Source organism: Chroicocephalus ridibundus, chromosome 3 (assembly GCF_963924245.1).
Source record: "Chroicocephalus ridibundus chromosome 3, bChrRid1.1, whole genome shotgun sequence".
Classification (NCBI taxonomy): Eukaryota; Metazoa; Chordata; class Aves; order Charadriiformes; family Laridae; genus Chroicocephalus; species Chroicocephalus ridibundus.
Genome location: NC_086286.1, coordinates 42,380,618 through 42,401,076, shown reverse-complemented (window position 1 = coordinate 42,401,076; position 20,459 = coordinate 42,380,618). Strand labels below are relative to the sequence as shown.

The 20,459-nt window shown below is 39.4% G+C and overlaps 1 protein-coding gene across 3 annotated transcripts in view; it reads left to right on the top strand.

The window, feature by feature from the left end:
- Positions 1-20,459, top strand: part of KIF26B (kinesin family member 26B) — a 302,116-nt gene that overhangs the window by 180,256 nt on the left and 101,401 nt on the right. For all 3 annotated transcript variants that reach the window (XM_063328903.1, XM_063328901.1, XM_063328902.1), the window contains one exon: positions 9,133-9,316. In XM_063328903.1, the coding sequence (XP_063184973.1) occupies positions 9,133-9,316 (184 nt within the window). The remainder of the gene's footprint in view (positions 1-9,132; positions 9,317-20,459) is intronic.

Here is a 20,459-nt window from a genome sequence, read left to right as displayed (position 1 = left end):
AAAGCTTACCTGCCTTTTGGCCTTTATATGTATCTGTTTAATTGTTTTCCCAACTGGAAAGTTAAACAATGATAAAATGGACTGTGAATCTGTGTGCTGGCTGCTTTTCCTCCTGGTGTTATGGGAGGTTTTTGATGAATGGGACAGAGATGAAGCAAAATAGCTTTCCACACAGTGTGTGGTCAGGCTTTAGCATCCAAGGTAATAGAATAACTGTAATCATATAAGATCCATAAAACTTACAGTTAAAGAAATGGCTTTGTATGATTTTGAGGACTGTTACTAAATGGCCAGCAGTTTGTGGGCCTCTCATTGCAAAGCTTCTGTTAGTCACGTTTTAAGGTTGTCATAGGTGTCATTACTTCTTGGTCCTGAGGAGAGTCAGCTAGGGGCTGGCTAACCAGGAGCCCTGTCCCATGGGTTGAGGTTTGCTAGGTTTTCTCACACATGGGGAAAATCTGTTTGCCAGACATCCCTGGTGGTAGTTTCAGGAGAAGACAGTGTAACTATGCCCCTAATATTTTCCAGCTAACATTTGAAAACTGACAGATCTGTGTGTGTTTCTTGTTTTACACAATAACAGATCAAATGCAAAACAGTGCGTGTCTCCTTTCTTATTACTTAGTGGCAATGTTCGTGTCTTACAATGTAAATCTTTAGTGTATACAGGCAATACTTCTTAATACCCAAAGCTTGAGCTGGACAGAGCTTGCTTCTGACCTTGAAAGGTACTTGTGCTCTTGCCCTCAGCTCGGTGTGACTGAAATTAAGGCTACTCTGGTCTGTGGTTTTCAGTCTCTTGCCTATGCAGTTTTCCCATGGGAGATGCATTGCCAAGTAACCATGGCAGTAATTGGTAAGTGCTTACATTTGAATTCATTTGAGTTATAGTAAATGTAGCTGGTTTTCTTCCCATATTAAACTAGTGCTAAACATCTGATTTTGTTTTATCCAAGCATAATGGTTCAGCTTGCTTCATGCACTAAGCATGCGGAGACACATATTCATTTCATCCTCACAGCTTTCCAAGAATGGGATAATGCTGTGAGCACTGTCATCTGTCTGATACCATTTTTTATAAAAGCATTTTTCAGAGAGAAAAATAAGCTAGATTAATAATAAAAACAACCTCTACCCACTCTTTAGAAAAATGGACTAGTGATTTCTCTTCTGCATTTGAGTGCTGAACATTTTTTTAGAGTTGGGTCCTTCTGCTGATCACCAAAATCACTCTTTTCTCTAAAAATGCAGGTTGATTATGTGTGCCTGCAGTCAGTAACGCAGCAGGAAATGTGAATCTGGTCATTTTTATTCTGAGTGTGGTGACCTGGATCAGTAATGCCTGAAATTTAGGAATAGTACTAAAAGGAGAAGAGAATGAGGAGAAAAAGATTTGGAAAAAAAAGGAAAGAAAGCAGAAATGATCTTTCTCTAGCTAAATGTATCAAGCTATTAAGTCAAGATGTAGTGTTGTTGATGAGTACTATTGAAGGATAAGGGTATGATTTCTTGTAGGAATTCCAAATGTGATAGTTCATTTTTTTTGTTACTTTTTTGGCCAACATTACCTCTATGCATGAGAGCTAATTAATGATCCTGTTGACAAAGATTGAAGGACATCTGTCACTGAATTAGGGTTTTTCAGAAACTTTTAGGTTAGATAAAAAGATCTTTACCGGAGCACAGTGATACCTAGTGAAGAGAATTTTGTGGATCGAACAGTAATGACATGAGAAGTGGTTTGTTTCGTATCTTGTCGTATCCTTGTCTAAAACTGTGAATTTCACCCAGATAATAGCTATGTACAATATGAGCCCTCTGTCCTGAAATATGTACTTGTGTAGGGCTTTGAGCTTCTTATTAAGCTGTCAGTCTTCAAGCATATTCATCTTGTTCATTTTGGTGCAACCTAGGAGTAGCTGTTTGCCAGGGATTTACACAACTTTGAACTTGATATAAGAGCAGGTCTGAGCTGCTAATTTCACTAAGATTCCCTGCGTGTAACAAACCTCAGGTTTTATAAGACCTGTCCTGAATAAAGTTCGAAGCCCTATTTTGACTTTGTTAGAATTAAATAAGTTAAAAATAATGAGTTTCTGGACAGTTACAATACAGTTCCAGGAGAGAGCACAGTCACTAAGGCACTATGGCCAAAACATCTGAATTAACCACCCAAGAAGTGAAAGATTGCAGCCTGGGACAGCTTTATTGTTGCTATGAAATTGAATGCATGCATAAAAATAAAAAGAACAATAAGGGGCAAGTGTTTACTGGGCATTAGAGAGATGTTTATTATACCTTCTACAGCATAAGCAGAAAGCTCAAATTATCTCCAGATTTTAAAGGCATTGTAAAATAATTAAACACAAATACTAAGAATCTTACTGGAACTACAAATCCAGTAAATATTCCTCTGAGGATTCTTATTTCATTTTTTACATATCTTACTAGGCTGCAACACCACAGCCCTGGGTTTGGCCACACAGAGAATTAAAGTGGAGTAAAGTTGCTCCGATTCTCATTCATAGCTTGTAAGCCATGTTGGAAGGCAGGGAACGTGAGCTGGGAAGGGACATGGCACGCCAACTGCAAGACTTGTCACTCTGTCTTTTGACTTTCAGTCTGAATGAGAAAAACTGTTCCATGTAGAGGTATGAGAAAAAGCCCGTGGAGGTTGTTCTCACTCTGCCATGGAGCATGCTTCTCAGGTGGTACCCCTGGTTTGCTGCAGATGGTGAACAGGCAACCCGGTCCCTTGCAGCAGAGCGTGGCCGTTTGCTTGTTGGTTAAAGGTCCTGTAAAGCATCTCTGTTCTCTTTGCTTTAGAAGATGCAAAGAAAGGCATGGCACAAAGGAAGCCAGATCATTGCCCTCCAAATAGAAAGATGAGATTTTGCATGAAACCACATTTACTACCACGTGCCTCAGATTTTAAGGTGGGGAAGTGCTTGCTATAGTAATTCAGCCATATTAGCCATGTCAAATAAGTATGATTTAGACCACCCTTTGTCGTAAGCCAGTTCAGAAGGTTAAACCAGTAGCAGCCAAACCAAAATAAATGTGAGGAAAGAAGCATGGGAGGTGAAGGAAGTATGCAGACAGGGCAGTGGCAGGTATGGGGTCTCCCTTTTTGGTGGTAGTACTTAGGCCAACTTGGCTGTAATGTCACCTTAGTGAGCCTGCATTACCTATACAAGTGTTTGGGAGAAACAGAATCGCTTTTGGTGATGATTCACAGAAGCTAGGTTAGATCCCTGTAATTGGAAAATGTAAACATCCCATTTAGTGCCCTGTGTCCAGTTTGTATAGGCAGCATATAACTGACATAATTCAGTAACTAAAGATACTGGAGAAGGCGGCATTGTTGAGTGATGCTGTGTAACCGAAAATCAAGACTGGCTTTTCTCACAGAAAAAAAGCCTGCATGGTTGTAATTTTGCTGTATCCCATTGGTTTTTACCTTAAAGCCACATGAGGAACTATACAATATGATGACTCATTTTATATAAACACATTTACCCAAAACAGAAAATACACTGCGAACCCATATTTGCAAACATTTCAGTTGGAAATAATAAAACTAATGGCAAGCTTCCAGTATATTTCTGCTTGACATTCCTTCAGTTAACTAGAATACCATACAGATTACATTTTACTTAGTAGATGAAAGTCAAGAATTTCTGCTTTTTCTACAGGAAGAAGGATGGCCCACGGTTAAAAAAAAAAATAAAAAATTGGTAGGTCTTTTGTGTGAGGGTGGGATTGGGGAATGGTGCCTTTCACTTTTGGGTGCCCAACCTGGGACCATAGGATATGAGTGTTTCACACTGGGTAACCAACACTGATGGTCACAAATGTATTTTATAACTGTATTTTATCAGTGGTGATACATCTGCACAAATATGTTCAGGGAGTTAGTTCAGGAGACTGATTTCCAAATTAAGGTTCTATCTATTTTCCAACCCAGCACTAAGATACAGCAGGCAAGGCAGTTTTGGATAAGTAACGATAGAGTTTTAATTACTAGGGAAGACCATTAATCTCCTTTGGGCCTGTCAAACCAGCACATCCTCCAGTAAGCCATGCCTTGCACATATAAAGTTCATGCCTCAATCCATCAGTGTTGCACCCAGCAGAGAGTATTTGTCTTATAAAATGAAATTTATGCCTCCAAATACAGAAGAAAAAAATAGATTTTTAGTTTTAATGAAAATTGCAAATGCTTATATTAAAGTTAGCTACTACACGACTGTTTATCCTCCACAGCTTGGGAGCCATTTTCTCTGTGGAAAATATGACATGAAAGTGAGCATATTTTAAGTTTTTATTTTGACACAGAAACTGATATGCCAGCTCACTGGCCCCTATGATCTGTAATTCTGTGTCCAAGGGTGATAAATGCTGGATGCATCATAGTGTAGTATGAAACTCCAGTAATGAATAATTAAACAGAGATATGCACCTAAGGAAATTTCTTCAGATACCAGTGGTGAAAGGGCATGTCAGGTACTGACACGTGAGAGTCAGTTTTACTTATCAATGATGATCTTTGCTGACACACAAGTGTGAATAATATTTTAATTATTCACTTAAATGCCTAATCTCCTTCTGAATCTAATGAACCTGCTGGCCTTACTGACTTCTACTTTGACAGTAAGTGCTAAAGTTTTAATTTTGCCTTGAATGATATGTTGGATAAAAAAATAATTTCTTTTATCAAGCTAAATAGGTCTCCCTTAAATTTTATTAGCAATGTCTGTTTTCTTAGTTAAAAGAGAGGAAGCAAATATGCCATGAGTTGGCATAACTAGGCTCACTGAAGTTCATGATCTTATATGAATTTATGCCAAATGAGGTCCCAGTCCACTCTGTTCGAGCTGGAGGCACATGAACATTTGGTACTGCAGGGAGGCTTTATTTATTGTTCTTTTCTTTAAGTGCTGTATCACACCGTTTGTGGTTTGTTGTGTTGGTTTTTTTTTCCTCCCCTGACTATTGCTTAGCAACAAGTGGATGTATGGATTCGTCCTCAGTTTCTGAAGTTGCTTTTTGTGAGCAGCCAAAGTTAATTTAAAACCATGAATTTTGAAACTGTTCTTTCCACAGTGTTTCCTTATGTATGTTGTACTGTAACCATTACCCAGGGACTTCTCTAAGCAAGGTATTTACAGAGCTTTCCATAATGCCTTTTATTTTTGTCTGAAGCTTCATCAACTTCAATCTTGTATTGCTTGTAAGTAGTGTGAATAACTTTCTTAGCAGAGATATTTGCATCGTGCCTCGCAGTGCCTTTGTTCTGTGTTAAAAATGGATGATTTAATTCATTTCTGTTCATTCATCTCTCTAGACAAGTGTCCAAAGACCACACCTCACGTCTCAGAATTACTCCTAAGCTGGTTTGCTTCCATTTCTTCAATGAATCCCACGGAGGATCTTAAGTTTTCAGAAAGTTCATATCAGTCATAAATTGGTTTCCAGTGCAAGGGAGTTAGCTCTACAATAAATGTGTTTGAAAATCCCGGCCTCCCCCTGGAGTTTTGAGGGAAAAAAATGTATCACCATTTCTGCATAGGTGGGAGGTGAAAAGCGTTCTGACTGCCCAAAGATATACACCTTATTAAAATTGTATATTAAAAAAAAAAAAAGCAGAGAATGTCCTTTCAAGAAATTACCTCAGTCTTTGCTATGGATCAGGTGGACATTCAAAGCAGTTCCCCTTTCCTGCCAGCAATCCATCAGTTTTATTTGGATTGAACTTTAATCAGCTTTCTAACACCCCTCCTGCAATCTCAAGTCTTGATCTTGTGATTATTTCCTCTGCCACAAATCTTGCAAGCTTTGAAAAAGTCTCCAGCAGCTTGTTTACGTAGGGACTCTCAGGAAAAAATAATCCAAAGTAACTGAAGGTGTGAATCCAAAGTACATTAGCTAAACTGGATTAAATCTGCATTATTTTGAAAGATAATTCATTAAAATGATATTAAAGTCAGTTCTGTTGTGAATGAGTGTGTCCACACAGTGTGTCCACGCATAAACTAATGCAGTTTAAATTATGCACTTCAGAAATTTAATTTGGATCAAGTTCCTTGTATGTCTCTGTGGACACAATCCCTACTGCAGCCATACCGCACGCAGCGGGGAAGTGCTCTGGATTGTACTGGAGCCCACTGCACACCCCTGCATGGTTCATAGCTGGTAGCACTTGTCTCAAGTGGGATGCAACGTAACTTGGAGTATGATCAGCTTACTGTCAATACATAAAGCCATGTTGCCATCATCACCATTACCCTTACTGTGGTAGTATGCATAGTCTCAAGTGGAAATCAGAGCCCTATTATACTAGATATTAAAAGAAAACAAATTAGTTGGCTCCTGTACAAAGAGCAGAGTCTAAACAGCTGCTGGCTGGGCAGGCCGTGAACCACAGCAGCATCGGGTCTCCCATGGTCCAGCCTGGTGCTTTGCCTGAGAAGTCTGGCTGTCCAGAGACTCTGCTTGAGAGAGCCAGGCCTCTGACTTGAAAAGTAAAATGGGAGAATTTCTAACCTCCTGGCCTAGATCACAGGGCCAAATCAGCATCAGCTGGCATGACCAACTGTGTTCAGAGCAATGCTAGCCACCCAAGCTGAACAATTTTACTCACGCAAATGAGCTCACAAGAAAGCCACACACCACGCTGTACATGTTTGTGTCATATTGCAGCCTACATCTGGTTAAAATATCCTTCTCTTCCTAGTTAAATGCTCTGGGAATTACCTGAGGCTTATTGCCTTTTTGATCCCCATCAAAATTCAGTCAAGTTTGATAGGGCTTGTAAATGATTTTCTAGCCTGCCATGCATTGATTTTTCTCTCCTTAGGGAAAAACAAAAAACCCCATGAAGTTGTGAGAAATAATTCGTTGCTTTTTCATACATTTTGCTGGTTGCAGACCAAAAATATAAAGGAAAATGCGGGTTCTTCCATTTGAATGCAATCTCAAAGGTTGTAACTGTCAAACTAGAATATAGTTCCAAGGTTTTGAAAAGGCCAGGTACCTCCAACAATGGTTTTTCGTTAAGAAAATGCCAGCTATGGGCTTGGTTGGGTCAAGAAGTGGTTTGTATTACTCTATCAGCTTTGTAAAAGGAACAGCAAATGCTGGAGAAGCATTCAGTGGCAAGAGGGATAACAGCTCTGTCAATCAACTGAGAAAATGGCTTTTAGGAAATGTATTTTCACCCGAGGTGAGTCAGTGACATCAGCTGCGTAACCAGAGTGCGTGGAGCCACTGTCTATATTTCAGACTGGAACACTGAGCTTGACCACAGGAGTAAATTTTTCAGTGGGTTTGGCCAACATTCGTATTCTCAATCGCTGCACACAGAACAAGATTTTGCTTAAAATAATTTTATAATGAAGCTAAGACATACAGAAAATCTTGATTATGCATGGGTAACTTGGTAAAAACATTAGCGATGGACAGCGTGGAAGCTGAAATCATTGAATTCTCTCAAATGATTGAAATGGTGCTGGGAAAAGGAAAAAATAGTGTTTTTTGCTTTTGATTATGTTTTCTATGAGAAAGAAAGCAAACTCTTAAAAGAGAGGGCCAGGTTATGAACTGCAGTCTTTAGGCCAGAGGGAAGGACAAGGAGATGGTACGGAAACTTCTGAGTTGTAATTCTGTGTCAGGTCAATTAAAATCTCCTAGTGTTTTTCTTTTATTAAAAAGTAATCTATCTGGAACTGTTGTGCACTTGCCATAGGCTAAAAGAATACATATTGGCAGTGCATACAGTGTGCACATGATCAGCTGACATAGGGCAACTTCATGCCCAAAGGTAATTTGTTTATGTGGCTGAGACGTCTGATACAAACACAAGGTACTTCCATACTGAAATGAGTGAGTGTGTGTGTGTGTATATATATATATATATATTTAAACTTTTTTCCCTGACTCCTTGGGATAAAATAATGTAATTACTTTTGTGAGTTCGGTGTTGGGTAATATATACTGATACCAGTTTAATGGATCTAAAGCTTCTTAAAACTTAGGAGGATTTAGAATTATTGGTCTTGACTGTCACACATCAGCAAAGTAAGGAAAGCTACTGTCAGCACAGATTACTTTTACACCTATCTTAAGTAATAATTTTTCTGCCAAAGCAACAACATAAAAGTAGCCTCATGAATTGTTATACCCATCTTTCCTTTGAGATGGTGCTCCAGTTGACCTGCTCTGTTTAAAGTGCTCATTTTACAAAAGGGAAACCGTGGGACAGCATGATTAATATTAACATTATTCCTGGGCAGTGCAGAACGCACAAGTGTTGGAACAACACAGCTGCAACAAAGGCTGAATGTTGAATTGTCTCTCAAAATAAAACATTTTGCAAAATAAAAGTACTGAGTGTTGCTGTTCCAGAAAAGCTTAGCTTTTTCAATCAAAGTCTATACAAACTTCAGCATTGTTATCTAAAAATACTGTAGTATTAAAAGCAGTCTTCATTGGTTTCCCTGCATAGTGGTTAATGCAGCTGTAGTTGGTATAATTGTCTCCATCTCACTGCAAACACCAATATTTTCATTGGTCACCGTTTGTTTAGTTTTTAGTCTGGCTTATGTTTTAAGAGGTGATAAAAATTTGAAACAGCTAGCGCAAGGCTTCTCACACATCAGCAAATTCACCTGAGCATTTAATACTAATTAACAGTGTCTGCTTACATCCAAACATTGCACAAGTATTCACTTTCTAATCAGAGGCTTATGAACGAGACACAATTCTGTGTGAACCATTTGGTGACTGAACTTAATTTTAGAACAGAAACTGCCATATAGCTCATTGATTTAATTGGAGGTTTTGGAGTTTTCTTGCAGGCTGAATTGTTTCAACAGATGAGATAGTGACAGAGGCCTGATTGTGACCCTACTTATTGCAGGCTGTCAAAATTTGGAGCAACTTTGTGAAGTTGGTGGCATTAAGCTAGTAATAATGAGTGAAGAACAAGAATTATAAAACTGTTGGGATCAATGACATCAAAACCGAAATGCCACATAAATAGTAACCTGATAGAAACCTTTCTTTATTCTTGACTGCTTGTGTTGATGAGTTTGGGATTGTTTTAGCTTACTCTTCTCATTTTTCCCACAGAGCCGCTCAGAAATTGAACCTGTCTTCCAAAAAGAAGAAACACAGGCCTTCTGCATCATCTGTTCCTGAATCTCCTCTCTTCTCCACCAGCTTCAGTAGTATCCTTCAGACTTCTCCACCCCCTGCACCACCATGTTTGTTGAGGGCAGTCAGCAAAGTGAAAGACACCCCTGGTTTGGGCAAGGTAGGCCTTGCAAGTATCACTGAAATGCTTGTTTTCTTTGGGAGAAGATTTTATCCTTGCACAAAACATTAAGGGAATTGGAAGACCGTGTCGTTTCTCAGTTGGCTTTACTGCAATTGGTCCCTGAACATGTGTACAAAGGCCTAGCAATATAAGTTGCTTAATGCAAGTGAACTTCTAATGAAGTTGACTTGACACAGCCAGACCTAATTGTGCAGCAATAATACATTTCAAGGCCCAGCTAGACTAGACACACCTGCATTGGGACCAGAGTGCTACCAGGCAGTGATAATGTCCATTCTGCTAGGGTTTCTAGAGCAGTTGGTCTTTGTGGCTGTGTTTAAAACTGCATAGCAGTTGCTTGCTGTGGTATATTCTGGGTTCCTGATCCCCTCATCGTCCAGAGTGGTGTCTTGGCTGGACGCACTGTAATTTGCTTCTGGATTATGTTTCCTGGCTTGCTTTCAGTACGGTCAGGACAAAGCTGGGCCAGGTACTTGAACAAAGCCTGTGCTGATAATGATGAATTGTTCCTTTTTCCTTCTGTCATGTTATTTCCTCCCATTCTCCATAATCATACCCTCTTAAAATGCTGTTTAGGTGCATACTTATAATGGAAAATGGTTGAGGTGATAGAGGAGGTGGCTGTATAGTTTGCTGTTGCTTTGTTGTTTGTCTCAGCGGCCCTTCCTTTTTCTGTGTCACAAATGGAGAACCTGGTATATTACATCTGGGAATGCTCATGTGCGGTTGCTGAGGACAGCAATTTGCTTTAATCAAGGAAGTTTCTTATGCAAGCATCTGTGTATGTAGCTTTTCCATATTCATTGAATGCTAAGCAGTGACAATGAATTTGGTGAAAATCTTTGTATTTAGAAGACAAATTGTAATATATGATCTAGAAGTGCTGAGCATAGGATGGGCTTCAGAATTTTCATTGCTGGTTTTGGATACTCACTTTCCTATATTGTGCAGTTCCAGGGTTGAGGTTTTTTTCCTTGGTTTTCTTTTTTTTTCTTTTTTTCTTTTTTTTTTGGCGAAGAACGATGGTATTACTTTCATGGATAGTTTAATGCCTGTTTGAAAAGGGATTCCCTACACATAGGGATCCCTTCCTTTCCTCTGGCTGGTAGGTGGTAAGAAATGTACAAATCTTATCACTGTCTTATAAAAGTTAGTAGTGATGCATACTCTGAATTTAGCAGGAGGAGGAGTGAGCTTGAACCTGTTCATTGTTGTAATAAGCTGCTACGGAAAATATTTACAATAGAAGCTACCCTCTCAGGATTCTTACTTTTCTGTGCTTGGGACAGGCTACATCTGAATAAAAATAAAAATTCCATTGAGGAATAATAAAGGGTGTGTTCATGAAAACAAGAAGACTAATTTCCCATGTTGAACTGTGTGAGCACTTTTCCTGACTATCAGTTTTCACCCTTCCCAAGAAAAGGGTCTACACACAGAGAGCCAGAAACATAGCTCTGTCAAAACATTGCATGCTTAATCTGAACCTTTCTTGCTCCTCTAATCATTGGTTTCTTGGGAAACAGTTTTGCAATATTCCCAAACAGACCTATGATTTGCTTCTTCATCAATACCATGTACCAGAACAGGCTTCAGACGTTGAAGCTGTGCAAGTAAAACTGAAATATTGCAGTCCAGTCAATTAATATTTCTTTTCAGTTTAGACTTACCATCCCATAGCTATCGGAGTATATAGAAATAGCAAAGATGTTTTAAAAAATGTTGTAACACCCACTTCTCCAAAGTAGTAAACTAAATTAGGTTAATTCATATAGTAAAAATAGAGAAAATTCTTTTTTTTCCCCATATTTCCATTAGCAAAGATACATCTAACCTGCAGTTTCTGGAATTCAGTTTCATTTTTCACCTCTTTGGTTTCTTCGAGGGGTCACCTTATAATTCTGACCTGAAGCTCGTACACTTTCATCAGAGTTTCCCATCAGTTTACCTCTGTAGCAAATTCTCATTTTAATATGTCAGAAATAGGTGCGAGGCATAATAAGTAAATAACTCCAGGATAACAATGTAATTGATCTGTCAGACTGGGAAAACTTCAGATGAGGTAATGGAAGCTTGTTTGCTTTTAATTTTTATTGCTGTTATTTATACATGTACTGTTCAGTTTGGTTGGCATATGTTTTGATAGCAGCATGCTAAAAACTGTTACTTTTCTCAGCATTTTCTCTCATATAGTATTTTCTGTAAGGGTATAAATTTATAAAATGTGGACCCATACGGAGGATGTGGGTTCAGCGAAGACACTAAACGTTATTTTCAGTGTCTTAGGGTTTTTTCTGGTTTGTGTTTAAATAGCATTTTACCAGCAACCCCAGCGTGATAAAACTCTGTTTCACTTTGGGTTTGTGTGGGCTGGGCAATTTCTTAAATGACAGTTTGTTACTGGAAAATCTGCTTCACCAGAACTGGAAGGCTGGCCGTTGCCAAGGATTCTGGATTTCTGAGACTGACGGGGACAGCTGCGCACAGATTGTCCCAGGACGGGCTTCCTGGCAGGCAGGCTCTTTGCTGTAGGGCTGGGAGCCCCGGCACAGATGCTGGGCATTGCTGGCTTGGTGTCAGCTCAAGAGCTATCAGTTTGCCAGGGTAGGTGGGTATCTGAGATGCTGCAGAATAGGAAGCCAGGTATACTTTGAAGCTTAGACTTTGAGGTTAAACTTCATTTCACAGTTGCCACTTGCAACCAAACTTGCCACCAAACAGTTGCCACTTCTACTAGAAATTTCAAAGATTCTACTTCTTATTGCAAAATTTATGACAATGATTTATTTAAAATTGTAGTTTCCCAGCTGTCATGTGCAGGCATATAATTTTTGTGAGCTAAACTAGGAAGATTTGCCTATTGCCAACATATTTAAAAGTTAATTATCATGGATTACTATGGATATGGCTACAACTGAAGAGTCTCAACTGACGGAGAATAGAATTAGAAAGTATATATTCAGGTTGCATGCTTCACACCCTTTCCTACCAAAGGCTTTGCAAATCAAACTGTACCAGCCTGGAATTTGGAAGAACTATTATTTGAAAGCTAAAGTTCAGCTTCACAGAAGGAAGAACATGATATTGGTAATGAAATGTTGGGACTGCATAATCACCACCTTACTTCGATGTCATATACACCATTGACCTTAGCAGAAATACAGCAGTGTCAAAGTGAAATAAAGTAGTAAAGGATCAGTTTCGTTGTTGCACTGATTTCCAAAAAGTTCTCCCTGACGTAAAACAAAAGGTTTGTGACCTCGTTGCAAATATATTAACAGTGGTGCTTGTATGGGTCATAACACATATGTGCTTTGGGTTTGTGTTTGCTGGCAGAAGGATCTGATCCTGGGTGGTAGTGTGGTAACCCCCACAGTCGTTTCTTGGGAGTTTTCTTTTGGTATGAGAGATGGTCCTGCTCCATAAACTGCCACAGCTTGAGCATCGCTTTTCCTTCCCTCTCTGCTGTCTTTGAATCATCATATTCTGAGAGTGGCAGATTCCTTTCACTGGGTTTACACACAGAGAGAATGCCACTGTCCTGGATGACTGTACGTGCAGTTTCGACAAGTCCTATTGTTTTCTGGAACATACTCCTTAAGTCTGTTTTGTCCTTCTGACAATAAGCCAAGAAACAGAGCAAAAAGTCTTTCCATGCAGAAATAATCAATTATTCCATGCATGCAATCAGATTAACTACTATAAGAGCATTCTAGTAAGGTTTGCTTAGATTTGCTTCCTAGTCTGCTTCCCTCCTCCTTCCCCCTGTCCCTCTGCTTCCATTTTCTGTCAAACAAAACCAAAACTAAACCAATACTTTTGATGAAAATCTGCAATGTTCTTTCTGTGAAAGATGTTGTTTTGCTAAATCCCACATTATGCGTGAAAAACACCTTAAATGAAAAATTTTCTGCCAACCTTAATAAATAGGTTGTTTTCAGGTGGCACAGGGTTTAGGATGAATGGATGTGGTCTCTGTGCTTTCTTTAATTTATTATTTTTCTGTGTGTAGTCTTATAAAATTCACTGAGAAATATTTGTTATGTTTGGGTGGAAATTAGTTTACTTTTCTTTATATATTATTTTTGGTGTGAATTGTTGTTTGTTGGTACTTGTTAATTTCAAAATAAAATTGCAATGTTTTGCATTAAAATCATCCCTATGCAAAAGGTTTCTACCAGGGAGAAACAAGTCATCATTGAACCTTCTTCGGGTAGTAATTTCAACCTATTAGCAAAATGGATTGTAATTTGTGAGGCTGTGTTTACTTTTTATTTTTCTGTAGCACCAGGACGCCTGTTTGCAGAGCCTAGGCCCATTTTGCTAAATCATGTATAAATTCAGGTAAAAAACACCCTGTTTCTGTCCCAGAGCACTTATGATCTCAGCGTAGAGAGGAAGGCCAGATAGACAGAGAGACAGGAAGCAAGAAGAAACAATGAGGTATTTTCAGTCATCTTCATAGCGGTGTCCTTAACCCATCAGCAGTCTAATATTAGATACCCCTTGTCAAGTTTTGGTACGTGTTGTAGAAGAGGAGATTATTAAAATCTTTGAAGGGGGAGTAATAAGTTATGCTGGAGATGCTTCTGAGGAGCCCTTTCTAAGTGTGTAGGGCAGGGTAGGAAGCAGCAGAGAGGGGGGGTTTTGAGAGTCTAGTAAGTGAGGTGTGCAGGAGCCGGTCTCCTGGCAGGGCCTGAGCGCAGAGCCTGGCTGGGAAGGGTAGTGAATGGGAGCTGAGCCATGGCCAAATGCCAGGAATGCCCCCAAAGTACTGGTAGGAGATTCGCAGTGTGATAGATGCTCCTGAGTCCTGTACCTTTCTCATAAGGATCTGTGCCACATACTAAAGAAGGCTCAGTTAAAAATAATTTTTCAGTGCCTGGCTCTAAGAATTTAATCTTCTATTAAAGGCCAATATCTGATTGAAATAAGCCTAAAATCTACTATTCACTTTACTTTAGTCTGCAGCTTACCTCTTCCTCGTGTTCATTTGCATTAAACTCCATCTGGAAGCATCAGAAAGATTTTGTCTGACCTGGAAGTGCCTCCGCCAAAACAGCAGAGAATTTTCAGAGGCACTCATCTGTGTTATTCCTTTGATTTTTTTTTTTTTTTGTGAATGTCACTGGGAGCTGGTACCCGCTTCTCTGAGCCCCACTGAAGGTTCCCATCGTAAAGGCTAGCTGGTGAGTACGTTGTTCAGTGAAGAAGAACACATCTGGGGAGAAGTGTGATACTCCTTGCCTCTTTGGAGGCAGGAGGTCCAGAGAGGCAGAATACCACTGATGATTAATGGGCAGAGTCTTATGTCTTTGGCCTAAAAAAGGCAGTGGTAGTATCATTGTTAAAAATCAAAAGATGGTCTTATGTCATACCGTCCCATTTTGTATATTGGTCATATAACATGTTACTATTCTTTGGATCCAAGTGGCTAGCCAAGATGGAGCGCTTCACAGATTTGTTTCAGATAGGGAAAGAGATTATGAAGGGAATGGATCAGGTACTGTTAGCGCAATTCAGTTCCTTTACAAGGAAATACAAAATCTTGAATGATGACAGAGGGAAGCAACAAAAGGCAATTTTCCTTCTTACTCCACCAGGTCCTTTCAGCTAGGACTTCAATTTCTCATTCCTTCCTCGGTTTAAGGGCATTTCTTTGTCCTACAGTACCAATGTTTGCTCTTCTCCCTGTTTTTCTTTCTGTCCCTACTTCTCCACTTGTGCTGTTTCTTGTTTACATGTACCCCTGTCAAAAGTAACAGTGAAGAAAGCCCTACTGCCCAAGCAGTTCAGGTTTCTGAGTAGATTCAGAACTGTCTTTTGGGAGAGGCAGAAGTGTATGCCAATGCTTTGGATTCACAAGTTACTAGTATTTCAGCTATCCACTGCCTTAAAATAGCTTATTGGACTTTTCACTAAGTAGGGCAACAATTATTGCATTGGCCTTGACATGCTTTAATCCAAGCTATCACAGCCCAATACATGTGTTAATAATGAGTAAGTATTCTATTGGCTATAGCCTGTATGAATCATGATTTGAATAGTCTTCCTCAAAAGCTGTGTCAACTCTTTGTATCAGTGCAGTGGGAAGTAGAGAGACATTGTTAGACTTATGTGCTTTGCAAAGCTGATTTGAAGGGAACAAAATTCATGCACATCTCGATTAAGTCCAAAAGATGTAGGAAACCTCCTTTTCTAATATCAGAGTTTGGATTTTGACTAGCTGATTGGTGGATGTGAGGACATTTTTGGCAATATTATGGTATACATTAAGCGGGTGTTTTTGAAAACCTGTGTTAAGGTCAGCCAAAAAACTGAGAACAACTTGGAAAATATGTTTTGAATTCCACTTCACTGTGGTCCATCTTGAAGGTTTTTCCGAGAGGATCAGAAGAGGTTCTCTTTCCTTTGTAAATCAGAGGTTTTCTCCATCACTCGAGTGTATAGCGGGAAGAAGTTAACCATGAGATGACAAATGCCATTTTAAAACCTTTATCAAAGAACACAATTTCTCAGGTGAAAGCTGGTTTTGCCCAAAGCTACCATGGTTACTGAAATGGGGGGGGAAAAAAAAAAGGATGATCCCTTGAGGCATTTAAAGGAGACATATGTGTTCATCTTTGTTGTCAAATGGTTGTTGTACAAATTAAATAGTTAGTTCCACTTGGAATGAAATCCAGGTGCCCTCTTGCCCTCCAGACAGAGTTGCTCAGAACTGGGTTTTTCCTCACTAAATGTACTGGTGGAGGCTTTCATGCTCTTTGTCTAGATTCCTGGTAGGTGGGCTTTTCTGGGAGGAGTTTTAATACCTCAAGCTGCTTTAAGAAAAAGGTGAAATTAATACAAGTTGGAAGAATTGCTATAAACAATAATCTCTTACCTCCTTCAATCATATTTTCTATGCATAGTTCGTCGTCCTCTAAAGTAAAGCTTATGGATGTGGAAGTACCAAGCCAGGCATGCCAGGAGTCTGCCAGATTGCATTTTGGTTGGCTGTTAGGTTTAACAAAAGATGTATTTTAAAGAAATTTCTATGTGGTCATGTTTCCACAATTCAGAGAATGGCCATAATTGCTCTTCCTTGAAGCAGCTACTTCGTGGGAGCTATTAGCACATATCAACCAAGCCTGCTAAGGGAAAACCTGGCCTGTTGCCTAAACTTTACACCATGCAAGAAAGAATTCCTGCATGGAGAAGCAGGGCTGCATTTCTTCCATATAATCTTGTCAGCCCCTTTGGAACAGGAAGATTAGGTCTCACTCCACCTATTTATGGGACAGTTTAAGGGCAATGGGTCTGTTTTGGCCCACCTGCAAACTGCTAAAAGCTTAGGAAGTGGCTCCATGGTTCCTGGCCTGACAAGCTGTCTTTCCAGATAATGGGATTCCTAAGGTCAGGTGGCAAGGAGCAGATCCCAGAAAGCAGAACTTGTAGCAAGCAAATGCTAGTGTAATGGTTTCCTGGAACGTTGCAGGTGCAGGCATGTAAGTGGAGGTGGATACCGACAAATTGGCTTACACCTGAAAGGGGAAAATTGAAGGTAGAATACTGTTGCTGTCCTTACATTTGACTCCACAAAATGGACCAGTTCTGCTGTATGGCATGAAGAGTGCTCTACTAATCTGAGCACTGTGTGGCCAAGCATGATACTAAAGTATCTCTCTCTTCTGTTAATTCCTTCGCCTCTTCTGATTTTCCATAAAATAAAGCCATCCATCAAACTAGTAGACATCTCCCTTTTTACTGGGAGGGCAGTGAAAACAGCAACACAGAAAGTGAGGTTTTTCTAGAGAACAACCTACAGTCCTTAAATGAAACTCTTGGCTTTGGAAAGAAAAAGCATCTCTTTCCATATGTCATAGAGGAATACTTGTACCCTAATCTAAGGACCAACTATTGGTGATAGCAAATATGGATATGAGACTGTTGCTCGGTAAATTCTTTTTTTGCCTCAAAGAATACAAAAAATGGTGTTCCTCCCCTTAGTGATATCTTCCTATGTGTATTCAGAAATTGTACTAATGACTGAGCTTGTGAGTACAAGAGGTGGATGGAGGAGATCTTCATGTGGAACTGAACTGGACAGACAAAATATGAAAAAGGATGTACCTCACTGATAACATTTCTTATTTCTGTGTTAGAAGAATCAATCCTTTCAGTGATTCTTTTATAGTACATTTCACCCAGGCAAAGAGCTGTAAAGCCTAGTTTTGTATTGTTTACCTTGGTCTGTTTGGATGGATTTTCCTGTAAACATCGAGGATCAAAACAAAATTAGCAAGCTCAAATCACTTCAGCCTGGTGCTACCAGGTTTTGTACTTTCCTAAGAGACTTTATTTATACAGTGCCCTCTGCATTGTCATAGATGCATGATTTTTTTGCCCAGGAATCTCTAACTTTTTGGTTCGTTGACTGTTTTCTTGATTGAAGTCACTTAGTGGCATGAATGACAATAATTTTTAGACAATTGGTTGGCTATAAGCCTTGTGCACAAGGCCCACATGGGTCAATTAATTGACTGTTTCAACGTTGTCAACCTAATGAAGCTACAGAAATCTTTAGTATTGGTATGCTTTAAACATATTCTCATGTTGTTGAAATAGTATGAGAGTACAGCAGCTACGTTTTAAAATATCTTAAACGTTGAAGGTTTATGAAAATTATGGAGTTTTTCTAGAATATAAAAACTTATTGTTTTTAATACTTTGATTTCCTCAAAGTTTTTCTGAGCTACTGCATTTTTATTTCCTCTGCTTTTCAATTTAGGTTGTACCGCTGGTTGATATTTTTGGGCATTATGATAGTTCTAGTTAATCACTTCCACTTCATTTCGAAGACTTTCAGTAGCACTTTTGGAACTGTCCCCTTCTTCCCTGCCCTCTCCCTGACACCTCTCCCCCCATTAAATTAATTTTTAAATCCATGAAGAAGAGGTTAATATAAATCAGGAAAGGCAAGATGAAAGAAACTGAAAATTACATGGGTGTTTCTCATACAATGCTGAGGAGGGAATTTAAATGCTGAATACTTTGCTAAACCTGGGATCATGGTAAGGTTTCTGAGATCTTATGCAAATTGCAGGCACTGTACTTTAAGCACTCAGCTGTAGGCCTTATTACATTTTTTTTTTCTTTAAAACTTCCTAAAGGTCTTCTCTTCCCAGCCTTTTCCTTTTGTGTTTGACTTCTCTCAGCATGTGTCTGAGAGCAGTGCTCAGTGGTGCAGGCGGGATGGTGACACTGCAGGAGTCTCCACTATAGCACTGCTGTAACAGTGCTGCTGCTAATGATTCAGCTGAGCCTCTTGATTCAGCTGCAAGGTTATTCTGCTTTCCATTATCCTAAAGGTCTGGGCTTTACCTCATTTCTCTGGTACAACATTGACTTCAATACATAACCAGCTCAGCTGAGGAAGAGCCTAGCGTGAACTGTATTTTAATACTGAGAATGCCATTAGATATATCTCTTCTCATTCACCATCTCCCCCTTTGTTGCCTTTTCCTTTAGGAATTAAACCCATTTTTGGGAGGCTCTCTCTGGAGACATTTATCCATTTTTTTCTGCTTTTATAAGAAGCCTGTATCTCCATGCTCCAAATCATTATCTCCCTATCTTTTTCCTCACTCTTTGCTGCCACCATTATTGCACTCCCTTAGGCCGAGATTCATGTTGCTAGCTGAAGTGAACTGATCACTAGCCTTCTAATCTAGGCTGGTCATACGAATTCCTATGGAGGAATGGAGAGAAGTGCTACATATATTAGGATGGGCTGACTTGCCGACCAGATGTTCCTTTCTTTTTCAGTTGATTACAGAGGCAACCTAGACAGCTGCCTTAGAATGAGACATCTGTGTTTTCATTGGCTCAAGTAAGGTGAAATGAATCTCTCCCTGAGTAGGACCACATTCTCTTCTTGTGTTCTGCTCTGAAGCTTTAACTTTAATAGAAAACTAGCTACTGGGAGATACAGGTACAAGATTCTTGCAGAAAGTTCTAGATACTTGCATTCACTCCTTCAGATGGAAGTCTGCATCCTCTGCTTTCCAGTCTAAGAAACATCAGTGGCTCACTATACAGCATCCAGGTCTGGTTGAACAGACCTGCATGCAACTGAGCAGGTTGCATAAAGCAACCAGACCTTCGAGGAAAAAGACAAGCAGCCTTTTGCATGTTTGGCCTTATGAAAACCAAAGGAAAGTTGAACTGATCTTTATTGACTTGAAGACCAGAGATGTTCAGCTGTACTTATGTCAGGATGGATCTGTAAAGCTGGTCACAATGTGCACACCCATTAAATCAGAGCCTCTGGCCCTCAGATGCACAGATTCTCATTGCTGCGTAATGTGACCTGGGAATCACTTCCAGTGAGGACTCCTTCCCAGAAAGGTAGGCAGTGTGGCTTGGGGGTTGGAAACGTTTCATTAGTGGATCTGGATTCCTGATACCCAAGTGCCTTGCCAAATGCAAGATCTTTTATTGGACAGTAAGATTTGAAATGCCAGGTATGAAAAGCAATACTTTGATGTTCCCGTTTTTCTTTATGAAAGAATCTTTCTATATAGTAAAGGTAAAAACAAAGTTTGAAATCATTGACCTATTTATCTTAAAAAAGTCAGGAGGTAGGTTAATAAATTTTTAAGGCCTGTGACCCTCAGTACTTCTGTAGCAGTGCATCTGTGACAGATGAATGGGAACGTACATGTGTAATACACACTATACATATAGTTTGTATATTTGTATCTACAAACATATATAGGTGTGTATATATATATATGTATAAACATACTGACGTTTCTTTCCCCACCAGTACAGTGAGAATATATTGCAAAAAAGGTATATATGGAGTTTCTGAGCAAGTGATCTGAAAAAACTGAGGGGCTAACTAGCTATAGACTTGATTTTATTTATAAACTAGCAGATTCTTTTTTTAAGAGGGAGAACTCAACATTGTCTTAAGACACTGCCAGTAACCTCTCATGGTTTTTAATCAAGAATAATAATCCTTCTTGTTTAGCTCAGTCTTCCTATACATTGCATGATTTTTTTTTTTCTCCTGCGAGGCGATTGAAAATGCTCATACAAATAGCAGCATTTTACATTTACATTACATTCTCTA